This window comes from Protomyctophum parallelum (assembly GCF_964188405.1).
Source record: "Protomyctophum parallelum genome assembly, chromosome: 22".
Lineage (NCBI taxonomy): Eukaryota > Metazoa > Chordata > Actinopteri > Myctophiformes > Myctophidae > Protomyctophum > Protomyctophum parallelum.
This window is the reverse complement of record NC_139714.1, coordinates 22710155-22736897: the sequence shown is the minus strand read 5'-3', so window position 1 is coordinate 22736897 and position 26743 is coordinate 22710155. Positions and strand designations below refer to the sequence as shown.

The window sequence follows — 26743 nt, the reverse complement described above, 5'->3', positions numbered from 1 at the left end:
GAGCAGGGCGACGAGGAGGACGAGGAGTTTGCCCGGACGCTGGTCGCGTTGGACGAGACGGCACGGTTCTCTTCTCACCGGAGGATTTCTTCCGAGCCGGCGCACGCCAAGAGGGCTCGCAAGGACTCCGGTGAGAAACCGAGAGGTACGACGGCACCGTCCAGCGACGTCGCTACATTCTCTGGTGGCGACAGCAGCAGCACAAGCAGGCAGTGGAACGCCCATGAGGTTATCAGCCTGGCCCCTAAAAAGACCACCGGTGCTCCTAACAACGCCGGCTCACTCAAACGGGCTCCAATGAAGATAAAACACGAGGTGAAAGAGGAAGAAGGCGAGATAACCATTTCCCCCAAGAAGCTCAAGATCTCTCCCAAAAGGGAGCCTGACGCCGATTTAAGTGTAGTTAAGGAATACACGGCCACAACAGGACGTCCTGCCGAAGGGGGAACGGCATTCAAAGTGTCCCCCAGGAAACAACCACGGCCCACCAGCGCCATTCCTGAGGACGGCGTGAATAAGAGAGGCAACATTTGGGCCTACAGAGACTTCCTGAACAGAGATGGACCGCGCGCCCTGGGCTCCAGGGACATACCGACGGGAGCAGAGAACTGCCTGGAGGGCTGCGTGTTGGTGTTGACGGGGGTCCTAGAGTCCATGGAGAGGGAGGACGCCAAGGCCCTCGTGGAGCGCCACGGGGGCAAGGTGACGGGCAAGGTCAGCCGGAGGACCACCCACCTGGTGCTGGGCAGAGACGGCGGGCCGTCCAAGATGGAGAAGGCGCAGAGTCTGGGAACCGAGATCCTGGACGAGGACGGCCTGTTGGAGCTGATCAGGACCAGACCGGGGAAAAGGTCCAAGTACGAGACCGCTGCTGAGGCAGAGCGCATCCAGGACTCCAGGTCCCCTCAGACCCCCAGACCCTCCAAGACCTCCCGGTCACCTCGGACCCCCACCCTCTCCGAGGTCTCCTGGATCTCCCCTCATACCCCCTCCGTGACGGAGTCAGAGGAGGTCCGCGGGGTACAACCAACGCCAGGTGCGCCTGACGCCGTACGCACTGCAGGGGCCGAGGAAGACCAAGGGAGGGGCGGAGTCTGAACTACTGGGAGGCGGGGCAGAGATGGATGGTGGCGAGGATGAGGAGGGAGAGGGCGTGGCTGTCGACGACATGATCGAACGGAAGAGGAAGAAGGCGGAATTCAGGGAAGGGAAGATGTCTAAGTGAGCCTGAGTTCATGTAGCACTAAACCCAACTTTTCGCAAACCATCACTAAACTATCTAATACATATGTGCTATTAAAGTACAAATGGTGGCCATTTATTATGAACAGGCTACACTTAAATGTATGCATGCATGTATGCATGTATGTACAGTATGTCTGGAGGGTCTGTGTTCCTGGCTCGTCTCGTTTACTGATTGGAGACTGGAGTTTTTCTGTTGCGCTGATTGGCTGAAGGGGTTGTCTGTCAACGCTGAAATCTTAGACGTCACTTTTTGACATAAAGAGTGGATATAGATCATACAATTGATTCATTGGGAGATCTAAAGGTCAGAGGTCCTTTGACAAATGGCTGTGAGCTTCAGTTCTTGACCGATTCTCACGACCCTCTACCATATTGCCGAATTTTGTGGAAAACAGCACAAAACTGCCAAAACAAAAGGACAGCTCAGAACAACTGCCAAAACTTGCGGAAAACTGGCGGAATCATTTTTCGCGGTACAAAAACAGTAAAGGGCAATAAGGGGCTTGACCCCTAATAATTTGAAATCTCTTCAACAATTTAGATTTTTGAATGCAAATCTTCTCCTCTGGTACAAAACCTTTTCAAATGGGGACCTGCCAATGTGGGGGTCCTTGACATGAACATTTTTGAGAACTTTAAACTTAGTTATTGAACTTAGTTTGAGAACTACTGCAGTAGAGCCAGCGACAGCATGTGTGATCTTAATTGGGAGGCAGTCTCTCAGGGGTAGAGTGGTCGCTTGGACGGTTCCTAGTCCGATCCCGGACTGGGAGTGTCCTGATGAGCAGTGCCTGGTGCCTTGCATGGTTTCCTTCCTTCCTGTGAATGGGTGAAATGTGATGCACAATCTGTGTAAAATGCGCCTTGGATAAAAGCACTACATAAATGCACCATTGAATTGTTTACTGTGCTCTCTGTTTTGTTTCAGGTCATCTCAGGCCACAGCGTCATGTGACCAGGGTCGGAGTTCTGTCACCACGGTTCGCTGTAACACAGAAAAGCCTGAGCGTGGCGAAGTCTCCGTGTCCAGGTAGGTCTGTGTGTGTGTGTGTGCGTGCGTGCATGCGTGCGTGTGTGTATTCACAATGTGCATTGTGAACTTGGAGATCGGCTATTTTCAAATTGCTGAAATATATACAGCCGAAGTGGTTAATGTATGTGTTGTAAACTTGTAATCATAATCAAAATCTACAAAGTAACTAGTAACTAAAGTTTTCAAATAAATGTAAACAAGTACAATATTTGGATAGGAGATGTAGTGGAGTAAGTGAAGTAAAAGTATTGGAATACTCCGGTAAAGTAAAAGTACGTAAAAATGTTGTGCGTGTGCGTGCGTGTGTGCAGCTCTTGTCCTGCAGGGACCTGTGACGGCTGCACGTTTCACTTCCTGTGGGAGAGTGCGAGCGCATGCCCCCGCTGCACAGAGGACGACTTTCACCAGATAGAGGGAGCCTGCAAGGGTGGCGTCCAGGTAAAACCATTCACTTGTACGGCCGTGCGCTCGCTCACAAACGTGTGTGTGGGCATACTTTACACAAAGCTGCATACACTGTCACTCCACTGTGATTTTCACACACTTTATACATGCAGTCTTTGTGGTGCCACTTTTTAGAAGTGGGGGAACGCCCGATAAGAAATGTGCGCGCACGTGCACGCGCAGCTGCAAGCATGCACGTGTGCAGCACGCACAAACACGCACTATAACACATGCAGACGTGTATAGCCTATTTAGCAACAGGTTTTACAATGCTTAATCGTATCCATAAAAGTAAATGAGTAAAAAAGAAATTTTTGCCCAGAAATCATTTTAGGTGTGAGAGAAGTTTGGGGATGCCGCTCCTCCACAGTTTTTTCTTTTTCTAAGTAAACAATAAATGACATTAGTTTATGGTGACGTTCTATTACATTGCATTACATTACAATGCATGACAACTGAACGTCTCTTCCTCTCTCTCTCTCTCTCAATTGCCAGGAAACGCTGTACGTGTGGAACGAACCAAAGCTGTGCACCAATGGTGTCTCTCTACCACTGAGAAGCTCCTCCCCCTGCGAGGCCATCGCCCTGTGGCTGAAGGTGGGGGTTGGCGGGGGAGCCTTCATGGCCGTGCTGCTCATCTCTCTCACCTGCTATTTCTGGAAGAAAAACAAAAGGTTAGTGGTGGCAACGCACAGTCATGGTCTGTATGTGGTCATTAGATTACCAGGAGGCCAAGTCACTTGGTCAGTACTTTGTGCCAAACAGTATCCATCAAGCAGTGGTGGAAAACATACTCTAAACATAAATATTGCCATGCAGTATTCGCATAAAAATATACATTTGGGAACATTTTGTCCAAGCATCACAAACGCTCCTGACCTGGTCCGAGGAGCACTTTCTAGTTATATTTCCATTTTATTTTATTCTTATTGAGGGGCGCTATAGCCTACACAAACATAAAATTCCCATTGACAATGAATGGAGATTTTTACGTCATAGTGTCTCAGCAAATCGGCTTAGTGTCTGATGTATATGTTGTGTCAAATGACCCATGTCTTGTAACGGCGATGGAGTGAGAGGGAAGAAACGGAGGCAGGCAACAGGTTGCAGTCTTACGAATCCGATCAGGTTTATTGACAGGATTCATTCAGTACACAATGCATACTCTAAGGGCAGCAGGCAGGCACGGGCTGAAGGTGCCCGTGCCCTCAGTCAAGAGTTACATCGTCGCCAATCTATCTGAACACAATAACACAACTGGTCTCAAAACATTACATTATATTAACTTCGAGACCCTCCTCCGGAAACAGCTACAGGGCACCTCCGCTTTTACGGGAACCAATCAAATGTTATACTCACAGGATGTTCCTGAGTAGGAGGGACACATTTGCATGTAGCTTCATGTGGCACACTTAACTATACGATTTATATCAATAGGACTAACTAAATATCTATACTATATATGAAGTATTGCAGAACCTTATTTAACACATAATGTCACAAAGTAGAATGTAATGTATCATTAACAGGTCTAACTGATTTAATCACAAATTCATTGTAGGCTCATTTAGAGCAGAGAGCAGAGAACTCTCTTATCACACACAGCTGTTGGATTGGAGTTTGAAATTAGAACTGTCCTGCGACCCCCTAGGGTCTTGACAGCTTCTAACAGAGACATTTGCATTTACAAGCCCGCTGTAAATATCTCTACGCAGTAAAGTCACACAGTTTGCATGTCCTAACTGTGTCAGCCTGTGTACCTTATCTGATCTATATTCATCATGTCTATTTTTTGTCCTACACAAACTTTAAACTCCCATTGACAATGAACGGACAATTTTACGTCATAGTAGTGTCTCAGCAAATAGACTATTGCTGACTATTGCTGTCCCGCCTGTCATCATGCCAGGTTGGAGTACAAGTACTCTCGTCTGGTGATGTCAGCCAATAAGGACTGTGAGCTTCCCGTGGCCGACAGCTGTGCCCTGGCGGAGGGGGAAGAACCAGAGGACGACGTGGTGTACACACAGAAACCCTCCCTGCTAGGCAAGCTCAGGGCCATCGCCAACAAGGTGTGTAATGTGGGTATGTGTGTGGCTCGGTAATGATATGGAATTAAGTGCCCGTCAAAATGGCACGGTGCTTAGAACTGCTTGCCGCCAGAACCACACACACTCGGAGCCTATACGGAGAAAATGATGGCGCTGGTGTACTTTTGCACACATACACATGACATGTGTGACTTTAACATTATTCATCTTCAGCAGGGCGGTGGAGAGAGCAGCGAGTCTGTCCAACTGAAGTCCTCACAGTCTGAGAAATGGGTCTGGGGATGAGGAGGAGTGGACACAGAGATATAGGCCCCTTTTCCACCGGGTCTGGGGATGAGGAGGAGTGGACACAGAGACATAGGCCCCTTTTCCACCGGGTCTGGGGATGAGGAGGAGTGGACACAGAGATATAGGCCCCTTTTCCACCGGGTCTGGGGATGAGGAGGAGTGGACACAGAGATATAGGCCCCTTTTCCACCGGGTCTGGGGATGAGGAGGAGTGGACACAGAGACATAGGCCCCTTTTCCACCGGGTCTGGGGATGAGGAGGAGTGGACACAGAGATATAGGCCCCTTTTCCACCGGGTCTGGGGATGAGTGGACACAGAGATATAGGCCCCTTTTCCACCCGGGTCCAACCGCTTCGGTTCTTTTTTTCCCCCCGCCTAATATTGGGCCGGTTCAGAGCGTTTCCACTGAAAATGAATTGGTCCAGAACCCTAAAAGTTGGTTCAGAAGAACTGGAACCAAAAGAAAAAAGGCTTCCGGTTCTGTGAAAAGCACCAAGGTTTACAAGAATCTATTATCTAAGGGGGAAAAGGGGCCAGAGAGGAGAAAGGAAAGAAGATGACTATAAGGAGGAATTGTCACTGATGTTGGCACTGCACACACCTCCTTGTGTCCTTTGTCCCGTGTAGTGTCGCGTGCGGTGGTGGGCTCCGTTGTGGCTCCAGTTTCCACTGGAGAATGTCTGCCAGAGTGACCGTAGGAGAAACTGTACAGCCCTAGAATACACAGGGACTGTTTTAATGATTCCAGGGCCATACCACTCCAGAAAGAGATATGAGCTTTTGCTGTTTGTTTTTTTGTATATTTTTTGTATTTTCATTTGAACATTTCTGTTCACAGTCATGTATTTATATATTAATGTTGTCATGATGAGCCTTTATTAAAAATATTACTTGGCTTTGGGGGTCTGCTTGTGTATGTTTGAGTAGGCGGACAGTAGGCACCAAGATGTACCACATCAAAGCTTCCTTAAATGTCTGGGTTCCACCATACTTTAGAAACACTCAACTACTACGAGTTAATAATTACAAACTGAGAAAACTCACCACCAACCCAATCAAATTCATCATAACTGACTGATTATGTTCTTGTTTGCATAACCTGAATGGCCTGCTGTTGTTTTATGATGAAGTGTGTGTGTGTGTGTGTGTGTGTGTGTGTGTGTGTGTGTGTGTGTGTGTGTGTGTGTGTGTGTGTGTGTGTGTGTGTGTGTGTGTGTGTGTGTGTGTGTGTGTGTGTGTGTGTGTGTGCATGCGTGCGTGCGTGCGTTTCACTTTACCCCAGCATGGAGCTCTTGAGAGTGAAATTATTGTTATCATTCAGCCGCTTTTGGCATATAGAATTACAGCATGAATGTATTTCCCCTGAATCCCCCACACTTTCTTTATTGTCAGTGGTGGAAAGTAACTAATTATATTTACTTACGTAGGCTACTGTACTTAAATGTAGTTTTGACGTATTTGTACTTTATTTGAGTAGGCCTATAGGGCCCATTTCCAATTCTACTCCACTACATCTCAGATCCACATATTGTACTTTTACTCCACTACATTTATTGGAAAACTTTAATTACTAGTAACTTTGTAGATTTAGATTATTCGAAAATAGACGATCTATAAGCTAACAATCCGCCGTGATGTGACACGTTGTGAGCTTGTACATCTGCTATTTTCAAAATATTTTAATACATTGTATATAAATAAGTATATTTTGATACCAATAATTTTGTACTTTTACTCAAGTACATTTTTAATTCTGGACTTTTACTTGTAACAGAGAATTTCTACATTGCAGTACATAAGAGAGTACTTACACCCCCCCCCCCCCCCCCCCCACCATTATCACCGTGCTTAATGTTCCGTCATACGACGGTGTCGCGCACCGTCGAAAGAACAGATCTACAAGCTCACAACGCGTCGCCAATGTGACGCGTTGTGGGCATGTAGATCGGCTATTTTGGGCGCGCGACACCGTCATATAGCGAAGTGTATAAATAAATCACGCCTCCAAACCAGAGCCATACAGACAGCCATACCAACAGTTGCGTCAATTCAATTCACAACAGTAACAGGACGATACGAATATTCATAGAATCTATGCAATATTCAGTTGTATTGCCAAACCGTACGCTTTTGATGATTTTTGTGTATTTATGTATTATTCTACTATTCTGGAGTAGCCTATAAGTATTTCCAATTATCCTTACTTTACTTTTACTTCTACCGGTACCGTCAGTCTCCACTAATCTCAGAGGCAAGTTACTTTGTAGATTTTGTTTTGATCATTTATCATAAAACTTTAGGCCTACACTTTTTCGGCCATTTGAATTTCAAATGAGTTTTATACAAGTTATACATTTTAAAATAGACATTCTGCATATTATGATTTAGTAGGCTACTTGTACTTTCGAGTATTATAGGCTATGACCTATAAATGTCTGATATGAGATGGGAGATTCAATTTATTGTCAATGTACAGTACAAGTACAGCACAGCACAGCGAAAAGTATTTTCGCATCTCACCAATGGTGCAAACATGTCAGTAAGGAGGATACATTATTTACAGTAGTAACAGTAGCAGTAGTCATTTAAATAAATAAATAAATAATGATATGAGAGCAGAAGAAAAACATGATCTGTCCATATTGCAAGTAGCCCTTATTGCCCTTATTGCCCTTATGGACCAGTGCACAGTGTGCTAAACTAAGGTCCAGAGACCATGTTCCACAAGTCCAGTGGCCATATCACATATACGCTATAGTATCTACAATGCAGTATTGATAGTTTTACTTAAAGTAAAAAAAAATAGTACTTTCAAATGAGCTTTAAATTGGCATGAGAAAACATACGTTTACATTGCCAAAGCAATTGTAAAAAAGCAACAAACAACACAAACAGTTGAAAATGGGGAAAGTTGGAGGGGGTACCCTCTGAACCACTGGTACAGCATTGAGTAAACAGAGCTATGTCACATTATTGTTATATATACATGTTAAACAGTCTATAAACCTTTTTTAAACGAATAGCACCAATTTATTTTGCTATTTAAATATAGTAATGGTAATACTATTTAAATAGTTGGCTATATTATGCCTAGCATTTCAATTGTGTGTAAAAAGTAGCACTAGCTTTGTTTAGTGTTTACATGTAGGCCTACAGTAGATTCTAAGATTGATTGATTGCATTTTTTATTTCACAGCAGGCCTATTAGAGGTCTCTACTAGTTGGTTGGCGCAACTATTTCTCTCTACGGCTCTGCTCCAGACTCCCGTTACGTTTCCGCCCTTTAGTTTCCTCTCCAAAGAAAATAGCCTCCTGCTCCTAACGACGCACGGCGGGCGGCGGAACATCACCACCATCAAAGTCACTCACCCCCCGACTCGTGATTGTATGAACAACAAGAACACATCAAACGTGTCCATTATTTGTGCGCTCGGACAAATGTGAACCCACAACAACAACAACAACAACAACAAATCAACGATCATGCGCACGTTTCCAGAGAGAGAAGGATGATGAACTCCAGTTCATAACCCTACTACTACGGTAGGAAACTATTCCTGTTGTTCCTCGTGAAAAAAAAAAGTCCAAACAATCACAATGGATGAAGACGTTGAGGTTGATTAATGTTTTACCCCAAATGGAAACGAGCGACTAATTGTATCTTTTTTGTTGTAGGCCTATTTAGTTTTTATTTTACGTTTTTGAGTTTTAAGTTCGTTTTCTGCAAAAAACACAAAACTTGTGAAGTTGACTTCATGCAGTGACGTCACGTCGAGACCCATTTGGTAACAATGTGGCGAGGATCATAACATACTAGCAAACTTTATGTGATCGTGGAAAAATAAAAATCTTTTATATTGTTATGTTGCAGGTATATTTCCTCTATCGGTACCAGTTTGTCTCGTCTCCCAGCTGTGGTAAATATAGCTCTATTAAAAGAACAGTTCTGGATGCGCCATAACTAAGCAAAAGGGGAAGACACTTGTGTTATGAATACATTAATAGTTGAATAACATTTTGTCAGATTGCATTTTATATCTTTAGAACTTTTGCTGTTTTAGTTATTTATAATAATAGTCAGAACTCTGAATAATCTAATAATAATGATAGAGATTTGTGTTCATATTCATTCACTGTAAATGTGTTATTATAGTCCAGACTCCAGTCCCATCAGAAATGCTAGTGGCTGATTTTCACAAGCCTGTGAGCACTGACTAATGAATAGAGTCAGACTGTCTACAATAAGAAGTTGTTGATTGTGTGTTGCAGTCTCTCTCAATTCAGTCATGGCTCGTGGCTGCATCTGTTGTGTTAAATACATGCTCTTCCTCTTCAACCTGCTCTTTTGGGTATGTGATCGCTTATGTTCTCTTACAATCATAGTATATGTGTGTGTAGCTCTGGTCCAGGCTATGGACCAGAGCTAATGTGTGTGTATGTACTGTATGTATGTTTGTTTGACATGGACATCACAATCGCATTGGACGAACCAAATGCATTGCTTAGATGCTTACAGTGTATTAGCATGACACAACAAGCGCTAGTTTTCAACACCTGTCCACGGGAGGCTTTTCTAAAATGGAATAACACTATAGCCCTAAAACCCAATCAAGTACAAAAAAAGAATAATCAAACCCAGTACATAAACTTGTGAAACAAAACAAAAGTACACACAATCATTAGTAAGAAAATAAACTATACATGTGAGCACAGTTGATTTGATTTCAACCATAATTTGTATCTCCTGTTAAACACATTGCCAATATCTGTCTCTAGTTTTTGAACCGTACGCAAAGAGTTCCAAAAGTTTGCCCCCATCACTGAGAAGCCAGACTGTCTGAATTATGTTCTTAACTTCTTACACATGGGATGTGCAAAGAGAACTTATGTGAATGATTGTTTGAGAGAAATTCTAACGTGAAAATGATTATGCATGACTATGTAAAAGAAATATCGCAAATTATTGCGATTTGCAATCATGGGGGCGACTATGTCATAGTTGTGACTGGACTAATGATGCTTCATGTGCCCTCTGTCTTTCAGCTGGGTGGCTGTGGGTTGCTGGGTGTGGGGGTATGGCTGTCTGTGTCCCAGGGCAGCTTTGCCACCCTGTCGCCCTCCTTCCCCTCGCTCTCTGCTGCCAACCTCATCATCACCCTGGGGACCGTTGTCATGGTGACAGGTTTTCTGGGCTGTCTGGGTGCCATCAAGGAGAACAAGTGCCTGCTGTTGAGCGTATGTAAACTATATACTACACAGCCCATAATGCATCACTGGAGTGTTGATGTTTAATGATAATGAACTTTATTTGCGTATAGCAGTGCTTTTCAAAACAAGGTTACACGGTGCTTTAGGTCAATATTTATATTTATTTTGTATAATATTTGGTTATGTAAAATTATTATTGCACTTTTCTGGTAAAAATCAGTAGGTTACATCCAGCTCTCCCTCTTTTCCTTTTTGTTGACAGTTTTTTATTGTTCTGTTGATCATCCTGTTGGCTGAACTGATTCTCCTCATCCTCTTTTTCATCTACACGGACAAGGTAAGTACTTAACATGATTCAGCATATCCATATTAGTGGCAAAGATCCTGAAGTAGATGTGTCATGAATATACCAATATAGGCAGGGGTGCACATAACTGGTGTGCATGCGTGGTCAAAATAAATGTGCGTGCGGCAGATGAAACGAAATTAAGCACTATTGCGTACTGCCGCTAGTACCAATATTTACGTAGTTCTGGTGTCATGTACTACAAATGTCTATATCCTGTAAGTAGGCTTAGAGTTAGAAATCAAACTAGTGTTGACATAACAAGTGGCTCTTATTTTTATTTTTTTTAAGATATCTTTTTGCGGCTTACGCCTTTTATTGATTTTTGAAGGGACAGACAGTAGGCTGACAGGAAACGGGAGAGAGATGGGGGGATGACATGCAGTAAAGGCCGTGTCGGGTCCGGGAGTCGAACCCGCGGCACACTGCGACTGGATTACCAGTCCGGTGCCCAGACCGTTACGCTACGGCCTGGGCCTAGTGGCTCTTATTTTGAAGAGGATGTCAGTTTCGGTTGTAACCAAGCTGCCATGACAGTAGTTGAATGTGAAAGTTGTTTATATGTGGCTGCCGTTCAGAGCGCTAGTCTATCCAAATAAACAAGAACCCACGTGGATTAAACGCAAGCTTTTCGCCAAAGTTCATACATTTACAATATGAAAACCATGCATCTGTGACTGAGAACTAGCCCCAAAAAGTTATTTGCATTCCTGAATATAGGCCTACTGTCCTACTGTGTGTCTGTACAGGTGAGTGAAAACGCCAGACAGGACCTGAAGGAAGGCCTGGTACTGTACAGCACGGAGAACAACGCTGGTCTGAAGGATGCATGGAACACCATACAGTCAGAGGTAGGACACAAGCACGGCCCCGAAGGCTGCTTTATTTGTATTTTATTCTACCAGTGGTGGGTACTGGATGGGATTTTCCTTCTACTCTGCCCGGGATTGGGACGGGATGGGATGGGATTTCTTTCTGACTCTACTTTGAATATCATACACTCTGTTCCAAAACGATAAAAAGATATTCAGTATAGTACGTTATATGGCTGTATAATGATCATTTGTTGCCAGTTCACCCTCTCATCCGTTCCCTTCATTGGCTCAGTGGCAGTGTTGTGGGGTCATGGGCTACACCGACTGGCATGCTGCCCTGCAGGAGAAGGTGGTGCCTGACCGCTGCTGCCACGACATCTACCACGGCTGTGGGCGCAATGCCTCCAACACCTTCTGGACGAGGGTGAGTTAAGGCCTATTCATAGTTTGGATTTCTGTGGTTTGGATGTCGCCAATGTTGTGGTTGGATGAGCGGTGGTGAGTAAAAACAGAGAGAAGGGCTGGGGAGAGCGGTGGTTTGTTCTTCACCGCGGCTCAGTGACGTCATGTTGTAGTTGCGGTGCTCACCTCACCACCGAAAGTCCAGACTATGAAAGAGCCTTTAGCCCAGTGTTTCCCAAACCTTTTCATGTCAAGGACCCCCAAATTGAGACTAATTAGCCGCTTTTGAAAACATATGCCAGGGACCCCCATAAGAGAAGATTTTTACGGCTCTAGCAGTGATTCTCAACCAGGGTCTACGGGACCCCCATTTAACAGTTTAGCTGCATAATCCGGTTTCTCCCCTGCGTAATACGCTAACCCGCTATTTGTTTCATGTGTTTAATTCTGCGTTTTTTAATAATTGAAAATAAATTGCGGATTTGTCGCGGACGTGGTGACAAGGCTGTCACGTTATGATGACTAAACCGGAAATCGACCCGTGCTCTGGGCTGCAAGGGCTTCTGGGAAAATTTGTTCAATGCAAATGAACGGTATTTTAACTTTCAACTGGACTCCAGCAGCCCTGCTCGTTGTTGTTGTTGAATCGTGACGGTGGAATATTTTTCTGTTCGACAACAAGCCATGGGGATTTTCATGGATCAAAGGCGCAAATACTTCGGCGTAAGTGTTAATGTAATTTATATCTCTGGGTCCCCAATGTATTGTAAGATCAAAGTTAATTTAACTCTGAGAGTGTACAAATGGAACCAAATGGATCCATTTGTGGAGTCCAGGGACCAAGAGGTCCCCACAAATTGGGAACCACTGAGTTAATTGAACAATGTGGACCCTGTTGTAAACAAGTGTAATGCTTAATTGGGTCGTCCACTCACAGTTGACAGTCTTTGTATTGAGTTTGTGCTTAAAATGTACTGTAAATTCTACAAACTGTTAATAAATATTTCAATCAATCAATCAAGACGCACGACGTGTGAGTGAAAGCTTCAAGGGGATTTATTTATATTTTGATATAACCATTAACCGCATAAATCCTGGCGTCCCTATTCTGCGGAGAACATTTGCCAAAAATGCAGATCTACAAGCTCACAGTGTATTGCAACGTGACAACTATGTACTAACTAGGTTTTATGTAGTTAAGTGCTGTTCCAACATTTTTTGGACATTTACTGAGCCAGAAAAATGGAAAACATTTACATATTAAAGAAGGTACCTCCCAATACCTTTTCATTTTGGATTTAAAAGCATTTAGCAAGATTTAGGATGGTCGGCTAAGATAAAGAAAATAAAGATTTTTGATTATATTCGATTATTATTGTCAGTTTCAGTTTTGATCATCAATAACGATCTCTCACACACGCACACATGTCACTCGCGTGCATGCGTGCGTGCGCGCACACAATTCACACACAACCCATTAGCAATGATGACGGCTTAAAAATGGACCATCCTAACAACTCAAACCCTATAATACTTTGTTGACCGGAGTCTCCCAGGTCTATACTTGGACCCCTCCCTTTTTTCCCCCTCTTCACCAAATCTCTCCTCTGAAAATAGCCTATTATGACATGCCCCAAAAAGGGGTCGCCAGGGTTCACGTGGTTAAACGGTTTGTCCCTGAATACCTTCTCTGATGCAGCTGCGTTCTTTCCTCACGGCCGCGTGTCGTTCTTACAGGGCTGCTATGAGAAGGTGGAGGAGTGGATGGATGACAATAAACACCTGCTTGGAACCATCGCCATGTGTGTGTTGGTCATACAGGTACAGTAAGCTGAGCAGCTGTCAAACACTGGGACATGGAACATCACTCCATGCTGTGCTCTATTCTGATTCAATGACCGCTTTGTTTTTCCAGCTCCTCGGCATGGCATTCTCCATGACGCTTTACCAGCAGATTCACCGAGCGGGGAAGAAGTATGAAGCTTGAGGGTCTTTCTCTCTCTGTTACACACTTAATTGTGTCTTCAAGTGCCACAACTCAACATTTCCTTAACTTGCCTTGACATTACATGTGCCTTTTATATTTATAGTATAGTAAATAAAACACACGTTCTTTGTAATGCATGCCACTGTAGCCTTTCTTGCCTTTCTCATCTACACGCATCCAGGTATTGCTGTTAATAGTATTTGAATTCGTATTTTTTTTAATGAATATCGCATGACTATCTCGATATAACCAGTGTTGTTTATATTTAAATGATTTGTTTTTAAAAAATGACAAAAGCTTAAAATGAAGTAGAACGTGGACTAAAGGGAGCTGTATTGTGGCTGTTGGAGATTTTTTTATTTTTATGGATCTATATAAAACCTAACCTGACTCCGCCGGATTGGGCGGTATTGAGTTAACAATACAGCCTTTATCCGGGATCACTCAGAGATTGCCGTTGAAACTGACCCGTGCTCAGTCTAACCAATGAGCAGCAGCTACGGGCGGGATCAATGCAAGACCGGGTGTGACGGCATCGAGAAGCAATTGTTTTAACCAGCGCCCGAAAATTGGAAAATCATCTTGTATTATTAAAAACGCAAAGACATGGCCTACACTTCCGACATGAGTTTTTTTTTTTTTTTGAAAGTGTTAAAGCTAATGCTATGAGGAGTTCGTTCACACTTTAATCGTTTGCAGGGTTAGTGACTTGGTGTTAACTTTTCTACTGGCGTGTCATGTAGACGGTGATATACAGACGGTCCCCTCCAATCACCTGCCAAGTAGCTTGAAAAAAGAGATGGCCTTCTTTGGCAATTGGGCTACAGAGATTACCCCAGATGGAAGTAGTTTGTGAAACTACTTCCATTCCAGAAAACTCCATCTGGCGGAGTCAGGTTATGTAAAACCACTATTGTGACGTGATTACGACATGTTCAATAAAAACAGATTATTACTCTGTAATGGGTTAGAGACAATGTTTTTGACTCAGCTGATTAGCATTCTGGCCTAATGATTGGTAGTTATTGATTGGCTCTCTTTTCTATTGATTATTCGGTCTTGTTTGGTATGCTGCTTGCTTCACACCAGCCCTTCTGATAATGGTGTAGTACTGGTGAACGCAGTCTTATTGCAACCGTACAAAAGTATGTAGGTGTGATACTGTAGGTTGGTTCAATAAACCATTGGTCTTTGAAAAGACAAACATTGTTGCCGTTTGTTGGGCAATAATTAAAAAACCTTTGCATGCTGTAGTTATTGAGTAACCGATAGCTGTACAACCTATACTATGCTTTATGGTCTAACTAACAGAAAACAGAAAAAAGCATACAGGGGTCAGGTTCTGCTGAGAGAAAAGAGAATAGATGAAATACAATCTGGAAGGAGAATGTTTAATTTTTACCATCAAATACATTGATATAACAGTTTATATCAGTGGTTCTCAACTGATTGTGAATCAGGGACCAGCACCCTAACTAAGAATCAACCTGGGGACCACTGGCACTGTAGTGTTGGGAGGGGATATGGGCTAAGGTTAGTGCTTTAGCACTAATCTTATTAAACGTATGTTAACTGATATATTGATTGATTTGTATCTTATGTATGAGTGAACAGACAAGTGATTATACGGGCACATTTCCTAATAATGATGTCCCAATGAGGCAATCTGGTACTGTACAATTCCCCTTCTTGAGATTCTAACTCCCTTTTCTGTGGAATGTCTTGACCTCTGACTTTCCAGTAACCGACAACATTGACGCATCATCATAGGTCACCAGGTCATTAGTGCACTTTTCCGTGGAAGAAAATAAATTACAAAATGCATGCAATACCTTCACGGACCACCTGTTGTTGAAAACCCCTAGAAAATACACAGACACTGCCCATTTTATTAGGAACACCTAGTAGGCAGGTGATCATCAACCTTTTTGAATTTCAAGGACCCTCAGTCTGACATGCATCAGGCCACAGACCTCCATTTGATGTTTTTTTTTTTTTCTTTATCTTTGGGGCCCACATCTATACTGTAAAATGTGTTAATGTAACTATCCTTTTCTGAAAAAAATATCAAAATGATAGCGTTTGCGCAATGTTTTTATTATTATTTTTTGTTCACACAAAAAATGTAAACTTAAGGTTATTGGCTATTGGTAGTCGTAAGCATTCGAAACACAACATACTATACAGATGATTGTTTTTCTGTGGCTAGAAGTCCATAGACTTGTCGTACAGATTATAATTTTTCTGTGGCTAGAAGTCCATAGACTTGTACAGATTATAATTTTTCTGTGGCTAGAAGTCCATAGACTTGTCGTACAGATTTCAGTATTACTGTGGCTAGAATTCCATAGTCTTGTCGTACAGATGATTGTTTTTCTGTGGCTAGAAGTCCATAGTCTTTTCGTACAGATTTTAGTATTTCTGTGGCTAGAAGTCCATAGTCTTGTCGTACAGATTTTAGTATTTCTGTGGCTAGAAGTCCATAGTCTTGCCGTACAGATTATGATTTTTCTGTGGCTAGAAGTCCATAGACTCGTCGTACAAATTATAATTTTTCTGTGGCTAGAAGTCCATAGTCTTGTCGTACAGATTTTAGTATTTCTGTGGCTAGAATTCCATAGTCTTGTCGTACAGATGATTGTTTTTCTGTGGCTAGAAGTCCATAGTCTTATCGTTGTCATAGACAACATTGCCCTCAATTACAACATAGCGGATGAGCTCCTGGTGTCCACCCAGTTGGTAGATGAGATGTTCCCACCTGCAGTAAAACAAGACCAAACACATTAACTAATACAGTGGTTTTTCAACCCTTTTCATATCAAGATTTAGCCTCTCGGACCCAAAAGCTAAAGAGAATTTGGTTGTCGTTGGATGTGGTACCATTAGGAGAGATAACAGGCAAACGTCTGATCAAAATAACAATTCTTCTACATTCTCTTAATTGTGTAGACATCTTTTAAATGAAGCAATGCAGATGTTTAACAATACTTTTAGCTCTTGAAAACGTAAAATGAAACGTTTCATTTTCACCGTGCAGCGTTGAGGACCAGCAGGTCTCCATGTTTGTTGACTTCCAGGGAGCCGTGTGTGTGGGACCTCCCCAGGGCGTAGGCTGCGTTGATGGTGGCCGCGGCCAGAGCCTCTGGCATGGACATCCTCATGTTCACACAGGCCAGGTGCATGACCAGAGGCTGTAAACGCACAGGCAGAAAGCAAGGAAAAGTAGAGGACATCATTCGTAAATTAACGCCGTACTTGAGTGGTTTTCAACAGTTTTCATATCAAGGCCCATTATTTATTCAGCATTTGAGCTACGGAGGACCACCATTCGATGAGATTTAGCCCCTCAGACTCTCAGTATTATGTTCCATTGGATAAGATTTTGTTCGCAATTCCATGCTGTTCAACAGGGAAAATAACAATTCTTCTGCATTGTGTAGACTTGGCATGAAATGAAAAGAGTGGATAGCTCATGGATGATTATCTTGGCCTTGTCAGCTGATTTTTCTGTCACCTTTCATTTGGGATGTGTGTAAAGGCGTGGTTGTTTTGGGAATATGAGGTTTTTCCACCCAACAGAGGCGATGTGGATATTTTTAGCGGGACCCTTGATTTCTCACCCCTTCACCTTCTCCTCTGCATGTCTCATCTTGCCGACCACCATCTTTGACGGTTCCGTGGTACTACCAAAGATGGCCTATTTATGAAGATGGGCGACACTAGAGGCGAAATGGTACACAAAGCCTACAAATGGTCTCCTAAATATAGTATGCGTGGTTTGCTTCTCCCCCCGACCTGTTACCGCCCACCTCACCCAGATACGGGAGGTAAAGCAAAGTTGGCCCCTCTTGCTATTTTCCTCTTAGTACTCACCATGGAACAGCAGTAGGCGTTGGGGTTGAAATCACTGCCCAGGGCAACAATGACGCCAGCCTCCAACATGTCCCTGGCCCGGGGCTGGGGGAGCCTGGACACCCAGAAAGACTGTTAGACAACCCAGGACCATAAAGGTGTGTGTGTGTGTGTGTGTGTGCGTGTCACTACCGCAGGATGTAGGCCGTAGTTGGGAGAAGCACAGCTGCTGTTTTTGCCGTTGCCATGGCAGCGATGCCCTCGTCTGTAACCTCTTCCAGGTGACTAATGGCTAAGGCTCCAAGCTCTGCCCCCAACTTGGAACACAAACAAAGGCACATTAATGCTACTAATACTGCTGCAAATGTCCTTCCCCGTCACGTGTGGTGTGTATGTCAAACTTTTTTCATGTCAAGGACCCCCAAATCAATATGCCCCCCCCCCCCCCCCCATCTGAAAATATTCAGAGGCCCCCCTATACAATATTGTTAAAATGTTTAAAATGATACGGTGATACACTCCACAACATTTATTTGAAAACTTACTAGTAGTGACTACAAAACTTGGACTTGTACTGTTGGTACTTTATGTACATTATGTAGTAATGTACATTTGCCAAACTTTTACTTGTAACCGTACATCTTTTTTTACATTGCAGTATCGATACTTTTACTTAAGTAAACCATGTGAGTGAGTACTTGTACGTTGTAACTGAACATTACCTGTGCAGAGTTCATGGGGTGGAGTTCGTCTCCGTGGAAGTTGATGTTGAGGCCCATGTCTTTACCGGCCTGTAGGATGGAACGCGTGGAGCTGAGGTCAAACACCCCCTCCTCACAGAACACGTCGATGTTGTCCACCCTCAGAGTCCCGGCGGCCACGCGCTCCCTCAACCGTGGCAACTGAACCTGCAGTATGTCTTCTGTGGCCTCTGCAACCGTCTTACCCCTGTGAGAGTGTAGTGGTTTAGGGGTGGGCGACACGGGGATGAATGTCGTTGAGATGGTACAATGTCTCCTCCACGATATGCTCCTTTTCACAGATATCGTATATATTGTGATACAGTGAATGTAGATTCTATGATTTACAGTTATATAGAGGGTATGCGTCTGACACGCTTACTGAGTGACAAAAAAAACGACTTTCTGGCCTTGACAGCCCATACATCCAAACAGAAAAGTAATACCTGATTGCATTAAACGTTAAACTCACGTTGCCACTCACTTTACGCATGTGCATACCCTAGTCTATACCTTAATTTATACTTCTGTAGAACGATTTATTCGCCAGAAAAAAGTACAGTATATTGGTCTAATGGTCTCTTTTATACTCCTTTGTCGTTACCTTGTAGGTAGCCAGAGCTAACGTGTTAGGTTTCTGGTCTATAGTGGAAGATTTAAGGCCGATTTTTTTGCCGTTAACTTCAAGTCATGATACAGAGAACTGCTTTGGCATGGAACTACCTTAGGGTCATAGGAAAAGATTTATCCAAAGACACAAGCTGCATCACCTTTCATTTCTGAATTATACACCTTTTTCAAAATGGCCGCCACCATTTACAGCAATACAGCATAGCCCGTATCTTTGCTTCTGTTAGAGCTATAATAATAATATTGGTGCCAAAGTATACATTTTTAGGGTCAAGGAATCCAATTAAATAGATTTCAAGACAAAAAAATCCAATAGTTTTCTCGATACCATGACAACGGGGGTCAAATATGCACATTTCATTCGAAAAAATACGTTTTAACAGGGTAACTTTACCCCCCCTCACCCACTAAAACTTTCATTTAGTTTCCTCTTTGGCATGGAAGTACCTTAGGGTCATAGGAAAAGATTTATCCAAAGACACAAGCTGAATCACCTTTCATTTCTGAATTATACACCTTTTTCAAAATGGCCGCCACCATTTACAGCAATACAGCATAGCCCCTATCTTTGCTTCTGTTAAAACTATAATAATAAAATTGATGTCAAAGTATACATTTTTGGGGCCAAGTAATCCAAATATATAGATTTCAAGGCAAAAAACCCAATCATTTTCTCGTTACCATGACAACAGGGGTAAAATATGCAAATTTCATTAAAAAAAAATTTTTAACAGGGTAACTTTACACCCCCTCACCTGCTAAAACCTTCATTTAGTTTTCACTTTGGCATGGAAGTACCTTAGGGTCATAGGAAAAGATTCATCCAAAGACACAAGCTGCATCACCTTTCATTTCTGAAATATACACGTTTTTCAAAATGGCCGCCACCATTTACAGCAATACAGCATAGCCCATATCTTTGCTTCTGTTAGAGCTATAATAATAATATTTATGTCAAAGTGTACATTTTTGGGGTCAAGGAATCCAATAAATCTATTTCAAGTCTAAAAACCCCAAATGTTTTCTTGTTACCATGACAATAGGGCTAAAATTTGCAAATGTAAATACGTTTTAACAGTGTAACTTTCCACCCCCTCACCCCCTAAAACTTTAATTCAGTTTTACCTCTTGCATGGAAGTACCTTAGGGTCATAGAAATGACATTATCCAAAGAGACAAATAACATCACTCTTCATTTCTGAAATACATGTGTTTTTAAAAATGGCCGCCGCCATATACAGCATAGCCCATATCTTTGTTTCTGTTAGAGCTAAAATGATGAAATTGGTGTCAAAGTGTACATTTATGGGGTCAAGGAATCCAATTAAATAGGTTTCAAGACAAAAAAATCCAATAAGTTTTCTCATTACCATGACAACAGGGGTAAAATATGATCATTTCATTAGAAGAAACATGCTTTAACAGGGTAACCTCCACCCCCTCCCCACCACCCTAAAACTTGTACTTAGTTTTCCATTTGGCATGGAAGTAACATGCAAAGAAATTATTCGAAGAGACAAATAAGATCACTCTTCATTTCTGAAATATATGCATTTTTAAAAATGTCTGCCGCCATTTACAGCAATACAACATATAGCTCATATAATTCTGTTAGAGCTATAATATTGGTTTCAACAAAGGAATTAAATTGAGTAGTTTTCAATGCAAAAAATTAATAATAACTAATTACCATGACAGCGGGTGGACAAATATGCAAATTTAATTTAAAAAAATACATTATTTACTTTTACTTTTGGTATGGAAGTACCTTATAGGGCAATAAGAAAGACATTATTCAAAGAGACAAATAAGAACACTTCATTTCTGAAATTATGCGTTTAAAAATGGCCACCACCATTTGAAGTAATACAGCAGAAGCAAAGGTATGGATCTTTATTCTTTGCTTCTGTTAAAGCTATGATGGTAAACTTCAAAGTGTACATAGGGTCAATACCCTGACAATGGGGTTGCAAATCCTATTCACATAATGTATACGAGACAAGTATCTGCAGAGAGCCATGTATAGCTGCCTCTGCATGCAGCATTTTCAAGGTGCCTTACATGGGGCCATGTATGGGGCACTTCTTGTGGGGGATTCCGTAGTCTTACTGGGGGTCTTCAACGCACATGTGGGCAATGACAGACACTTGGGAGTGGCGTGATTGGGAGGAATGATCTCCCTGATCTGAACCCGAGTGGTGGCTTTTTATTGGACTTCTGTGCTAATTATGGGCTGACCATAACAGTTATGGTCAGTATATGTTATCCCGGGAGACTCAGGCAGTTGCAGGCCTGCCGGGAAGCAGCCAGTTAGGCAACTCCACAGTGGCAAAGCCCCAGAGGTTGGTGAGATCTGTCGAGAAATGCTGAAGGCTCTGGGTGTTGAGGGGATTGGTTGACACTTGACACATCTTTTCAACATAGGGACAGATAGGGTGAGAAGTTCAGTCACGCGAGAGACTCAGAGTAGAGTCGATGCTTATTCGCCTGGAAAGGAGCCATCTTAGGTGGTTCGGGCATCTGGTTAGGATGCCTTTCGGGCGTCTCCCTATAGGGAGGTCCTCGATGCAAGTCCCACTGGGAGGAGATCCATTCATTCACAGCCATTCATTGGCCTTGGAACACTTGGAAGTTACTAATGTTGCTCTGGAGAGGGAAGTCTGTAGCTCTCTGGTGGGCTGTTGCCCCCGTGACCCGACTACGGATAAGCGGTTGAAGATGGATGGATGGATCTTTTCAATATTGCGCGGAAGTCTGGTACTGTGCCTAAAGAGTGGCAGACTGCAGTTGTGCCATTCTTTAAGAAAGGGGACCAAAGGGTGTGTGCCAATTTTAGAGGTATCTCATTGCTCAGTCTCCCTGACAAAGTTTACACCAAGGTACTGGAAAGGAGGGTCTGGCCGATAGTCAAACCTCAGATTCAAGAGGAGCAAGGTGGATTCCATCCTTGTCGTGGAATAACTGACCAGCTCTTCACTCTTGCACAGATCCTGGAAAAGGCCTGGGAGTATGTTATCCGGTCTACATGTGTTTTGTGGATGCAGGGTGCAGGAATATGGGGTGAGGGGGTCCTTGTTGAGGGCCATTCAATTTCTGTACACCCAAAGCGAGAGCTGTATCCGTGTGTGGGGCAGTAAGTCAGATTTGTTTGTGGTGGGGACTGGGGGTGGCCTCCACCAAGGCTGCGCATTGTCACCTATCCTGTTTGTGATATTCATGGACAGGATCTCGAGACGCAGCCGTGGAGGAGAGGGTATACGCTTCGGGGAGCTAAGGGTTGCTTCACTGCTTTATGCAGATTATGTGGTCCTGATGGCACATTCGGTCCGAGACCTTCAACTCTCACTGGATTAGATTGTTGTCGAGTGTTTGGTGGCCATAGGAAGAGGATCAGCATCTCCAAATCTGAGGCCATGGTACTCAGCAGGAAACCGCTGTATTGTGCAATGCTGGGGGAAATTTAATGTCACCTTGTTGAGACTTATTTGATTAATTATGTGCATATTTTACCACAATTGTGATGGTGATGAGAAAAACATTGTTTTTTTGAGCGCCACTCCTATATGAACAGCTTTGTGTGTACGTGTGTATGTATGAGCACGGAATGTGCTCAGCTGATTGGCTGATGATGTATGATGATGAGTGGAAATGAGCAAAATTTTATAACTGAAGCAAAGATATTAGATCTGCTGTATTGTTGTAAATGGTGGCGGCCATTTTGAAAATGTGTATATTTCGTAAATGAAGGGTGATGCAACCTGTCTCTTTGGATAAATCTTTTCCAATTGCCCTAAGGCGCTTCCATGCCAAAGGGAAAACTAAATAAAAGTTTTAGGGGTGAGGGTTGGAAAGTTAACCTATTAAAACATATATTTTCGAATGAAATGGCATATTTTACCCCTGTTATGGTAATGAGATTGTTTTATTTGTATTTATTTATTTTGCCTTGAAACCTATTGAATTTGATTACTTGGCTCCAAAAATGTACAATTTGACATCAATATTATTATTATAGCTCTAACAGAAGCAAAGATAGGGGCTATGCTGTATTGCTGTAAATGGTGGCGGCCATTTTGAAAAAGGTGTATAATTCAGAAATGAAAGGTGATGCAGCTTGTGTCTTTGGATACATCTTTTCCTATGACCCTAAGGTACTTCCATGCCAAAGAGGATACTAAATGAAGGTTTTAGTGGATAAGGGGGGTAAAGTTACCCTGTTAAAACGTATTGTTTCGAATGAAATGTGCATATTTTACCCCCGTTGTCATGGTAATGAGAAAACAATTGGATTTGTTGGTCTTGAAATCTATTTAATTGGATTCCTTGACCCTAAAAATGTATACTTTGGCACCAATATTATTATTATAGCTCTAACAGAAGCAAAGATAGGGGCTATGCTGTATTGCTGTAAATGGTGGCGGCCATTTTGAAAAAGGTGTATAATTCAGAAATGAAAGGTGATGCAGCTTGTGTCTTTGGATAAATCTTTTCCTATGACCCTAAGGTACTTCCATGCCAAAGAGGAAACTAAATGAAAGTTTTAGTGGGTGAGGGGGGGTAAAGTTACCCTGTTAAAACGTATTTTTTCGAATTAAAAGTGCATATTTTACCCCCGTTGTCATGGTAACGAGAAAACTATTGGGTTTTTAATTCTTGAAATCTATTTAATTGGATTCCTTGACCCTAAAAATGTATACTTTGGCACCAATATTATTATTATAGCTCTAACAGAAGCAAAGATATGGGGTATGGTGTAATAGTGGGTTATTGTCGGCGGCCATTTTGAAAAAGGTGTATATTTCATAAATGAAGGGTGATGCAGCTTGTGTCTTTGGATAAATCTTTTATTATGACCCTAAGGTACTTCCATGCCAAAGGGTTTCTCTGTATCATGACTTGAAGTCAAATGTGCCTTAAATCTTCCACTACTAGAGGGGCAGGTCGCGGCTCAGATTTGCGCACGCCCTGATTGGATCTCATCGATCTGTCCGTCACCCCCGGCCCCTCCTCTCCCCCCTAGTGCAGCGCTACGTCACATCATTTGGAGCGACGCCCACCCGGAAGGGTTGACTCCCACTTTTAGACCAGAGCGGCCAATGCGTTCCTCCAGGCTTTCAATTTTTGCACCAACAAAAATGAAAGCCTGGTACCGAGGCTACCTTGTAGGTGGTTGTAACTTGAAAAATAACCATAAAAGCCAACATGAAAAAGAACCATGATAACCTAGCAGTGGTTCTCAACCTTTTCTGGATCAGTGCCCACTGGAAAATCTCAAAAGCTTTCATCAATCAATCGATTTTGTTTCCGGCTTGGATCGATGAAACTAACTAATTTTACATATAGCCTATGTATTATAAACTCTTTGTGTTTTGGCAATTATTTGTCGGGGATACACTCGTTATCCTCACGACACACCACAGTGGGTCCTGGCACACAGGTTGAGAACCACTGCAGTGTGACAGTGCACACCTGAACAATTGATTGATTTAAAATGATTATCTTTGGCAAGCGACATGGCCGTAAGACAAAGAACATTTATATCAGTTGTTATATAGCTTCAGGGCTTTTCATTTTCACCCAAGACCTATGCATCTGTGTCACTTTAGCTTGTAACCACTTTAACATGTACAAATCTTTCAATATATATTTTCAGAGCAAATGTTTTTAACTCATATGTTTGCTTTTGCAGGGGGGGGGGGGGTTCCTGGAACAACATGTTTTCAGATGGGGGTCGGCAGACAATTACATATCATTTTTGGGGTCCTTGACATGAAATTGTTTGAGAACCACTGATAAAGAAAGTAAGAAACAGGTTATTTCAGAAAACTGTCAGGTCTCAATCGGTCAAGTGTCAATAAGGTGGATGGCGTTCAAACAGACAGTATAGTAGCCTACTTGGGCACAGCATGGGCTCCGCAATAGGTCGAGGAGATGTTGATGGGCAGGGTGCGCCTGGCCGTCTCTATGACCTCCAGCATCTTGAGCTCCGTCTGCAGCTCCAGGCCGTAGCCGCTCTTGCATTCCACCAGCGTGGTGCCAGCCCTCTGCATCCGAGTCAGCCGGCTGGTCAGAGAGGCCAGCAGGACAGAGGCCGGGGCTGCCCGCGTGTGGTCCACGGTGAAGTGGATCCCTCCGCCGGCCCGGTGCACGTCCATATAGGTGGCGCCAGCGAGCTGCGTGTACAATACTTGTATTGCATTTACCTCTCCAACGGAGATTGATTTACTAACCAGTACTATGCGACAGTGGACGAAAGTGTAAGTACAATTCTGAGGTATTTGTACTTGAGTATTTCCAATTTACAATGCATTACTTCATCTTCCACTTCATCTCGGATCCAAATATTGTACTTTTACTCCACTACATTTATTTTGAAACTTTAACTTTACTTTGTAGATTTTGATTATTATTACAAAACATACATTAACCACTTCAGCCCTATATACATTTCGACCCATGTGTTGCGATGAGACACATTGTGAGCTTGTTGATCAGCTATTTTCTAAAGATTTGTATACATTTGAAAACTTGAAACGGGACATTCTGCATGAAGAGTACTTTTTACTTTTGGTAACTTAAGTACATTTTGATGCCAATACTTTTGTGCTTTTACTCAAGTACATTTTGAGTTACGGACATTCAGAGTATTTCTCTATTGCAGTATTGAAAATGAATACCAAAACTGTAACCAGTGTATATGCAACTCAGGTTAAGTGGATGCATTTAGATAGATCACAATTATTATATACCTTCATGGCAAATTCATGCACCCTGTCACCAGCCCAGACTGGATGGGTGTGCGCGTCAACCAAACCTGAAACGACAGTGATTGCCATGATGACCGCCACTGATCTTAATGTTTATGCAACAGTATTCACAGATCACACATCTCTGGAGCCTGAACATGACCCCGTTCTGATTCTGCTGCGATGGAAGAATACTCACCAGGTATGACACACATCCCTGTGGCATCAATCACTTTTTCAAAAGACTCTTCTAAATATTGGGACTTAATGGTATTTTCAGGCCCCACCGCCTTAATCAGCCCATCTCTGGGGAAAGAGACAACCATTTACTAGATAATTATATGTTGGTTAGATACTAGATGGCTACTAAAATTTAATAAAATACTTCTTAGCACCGGTCATGGTAAGGATTTCAATAGGTCAAATCTGCCAAAATTCAGTGACTATAAAAATAAACCAAAGTATCTTACCTCCCAATTACTATGCTGCTATTTTCAATTACATAAAGGTTCTGCATTGCATCCTTTGTCAGGTACTTTTCTCCTTGGTTGCAAATCAAGACCACCTGTTTAGCATTCTTCACCAATAGCCTGTAATTGCTGGACATTTTAATTCTGAATAACGGACCAAAACAATATAAAATGAGTCTCCGTTAAGTGTTCACTCACTGCAGTTTGGAGAAAAGCAAATATTTGACCAGGAGAACAAGGTTCAAAGTGTAGAAAAAGAAGGTATGGTCTACTCTCATTTGCATACACAGAAATAACTGAAATGGATAGGAGTCGATTCATGCATCTTTTACCTTAATGTATACCTTTATGGTTTGTTAATGATTTCAATCAGTGGTTTATCTATTTGGCATTTGAGCCACGGACCATTTGATTAGATTAGCCTAGCAGACCCAATACTTTTGTCATTAGATACAGAACAGGCAAACGATAAAAAATGATTCTA

At 42.6% G+C, this 26743-nt stretch overlaps 3 protein-coding genes across 4 annotated transcripts in view; 2 read left to right on the top strand and 1 right to left on the bottom strand.

The window, feature by feature from the left end:
- Positions 1 to 5941, top strand: part of LOC310853752 (endosome/lysosome-associated apoptosis and autophagy regulator family member 2-like) — a 21858-nt gene extending 15917 nt beyond the window's left edge. Inside the window, exons 18-22 of one of the 2 annotated variants that reach the window (XM_083758175.1) lie at positions 2174 to 2275; positions 2590 to 2716; positions 3218 to 3396; positions 4632 to 4794; positions 4990 to 5941. In XM_083758175.1, coding sequence (XP_083614301.1) covers positions 2174 to 2275; positions 2590 to 2716; positions 3218 to 3396; positions 4632 to 4794; positions 4990 to 5058 — 640 coding nt within the window. In that variant the 3' untranslated portion in view covers positions 5059 to 5941. Of the gene's footprint in view, positions 1 to 2173; positions 2276 to 2589; positions 2717 to 3217; positions 3397 to 4631; positions 4795 to 4986 lie in introns of both variants that reach the window. The other variant, XM_083758174.1, reaches the window with a different exon arrangement.
- A 2427-nt stretch (positions 5942 to 8368) lies between these two features.
- Positions 8369 to 14784, top strand: LOC310853182 (tetraspanin-9). The gene is made up of 9 exons (XM_083757420.1): positions 8369 to 8606; positions 8935 to 8980; positions 9333 to 9412; positions 10107 to 10298; positions 10534 to 10608; positions 11367 to 11468; positions 11725 to 11856; positions 13572 to 13655; positions 13750 to 14784. The coding sequence occupies exons 3-9, from the start codon at positions 9350 to 9352 to the stop codon at positions 13819 to 13821; spliced, it is 720 nt and encodes a 239-aa protein (XP_083613546.1). The 5' UTR covers positions 8369 to 8606; positions 8935 to 8980; positions 9333 to 9349; the 3' UTR covers positions 13822 to 14784.
- A 1689-nt stretch (positions 14785 to 16473) lies between these two features.
- amdhd1 (amidohydrolase domain containing 1) lies at positions 16474 to 26396 on the bottom strand (the record flags this gene model as incomplete). Its single annotated transcript, XM_083794490.1, has 9 exons — positions 16474 to 16579; positions 16852 to 17012; positions 17695 to 17788; positions 17866 to 17990; positions 18396 to 18621; positions 24939 to 25216; positions 25793 to 25857; positions 25989 to 26095; positions 26260 to 26396. The coding sequence occupies 9 exons, from the start codon at positions 26394 to 26396 to the stop codon at positions 16474 to 16476; spliced, it is 1299 nt and encodes a 432-aa protein (XP_083650616.1).
- Positions 26397 to 26743: the final 347 nt, after the last annotated feature.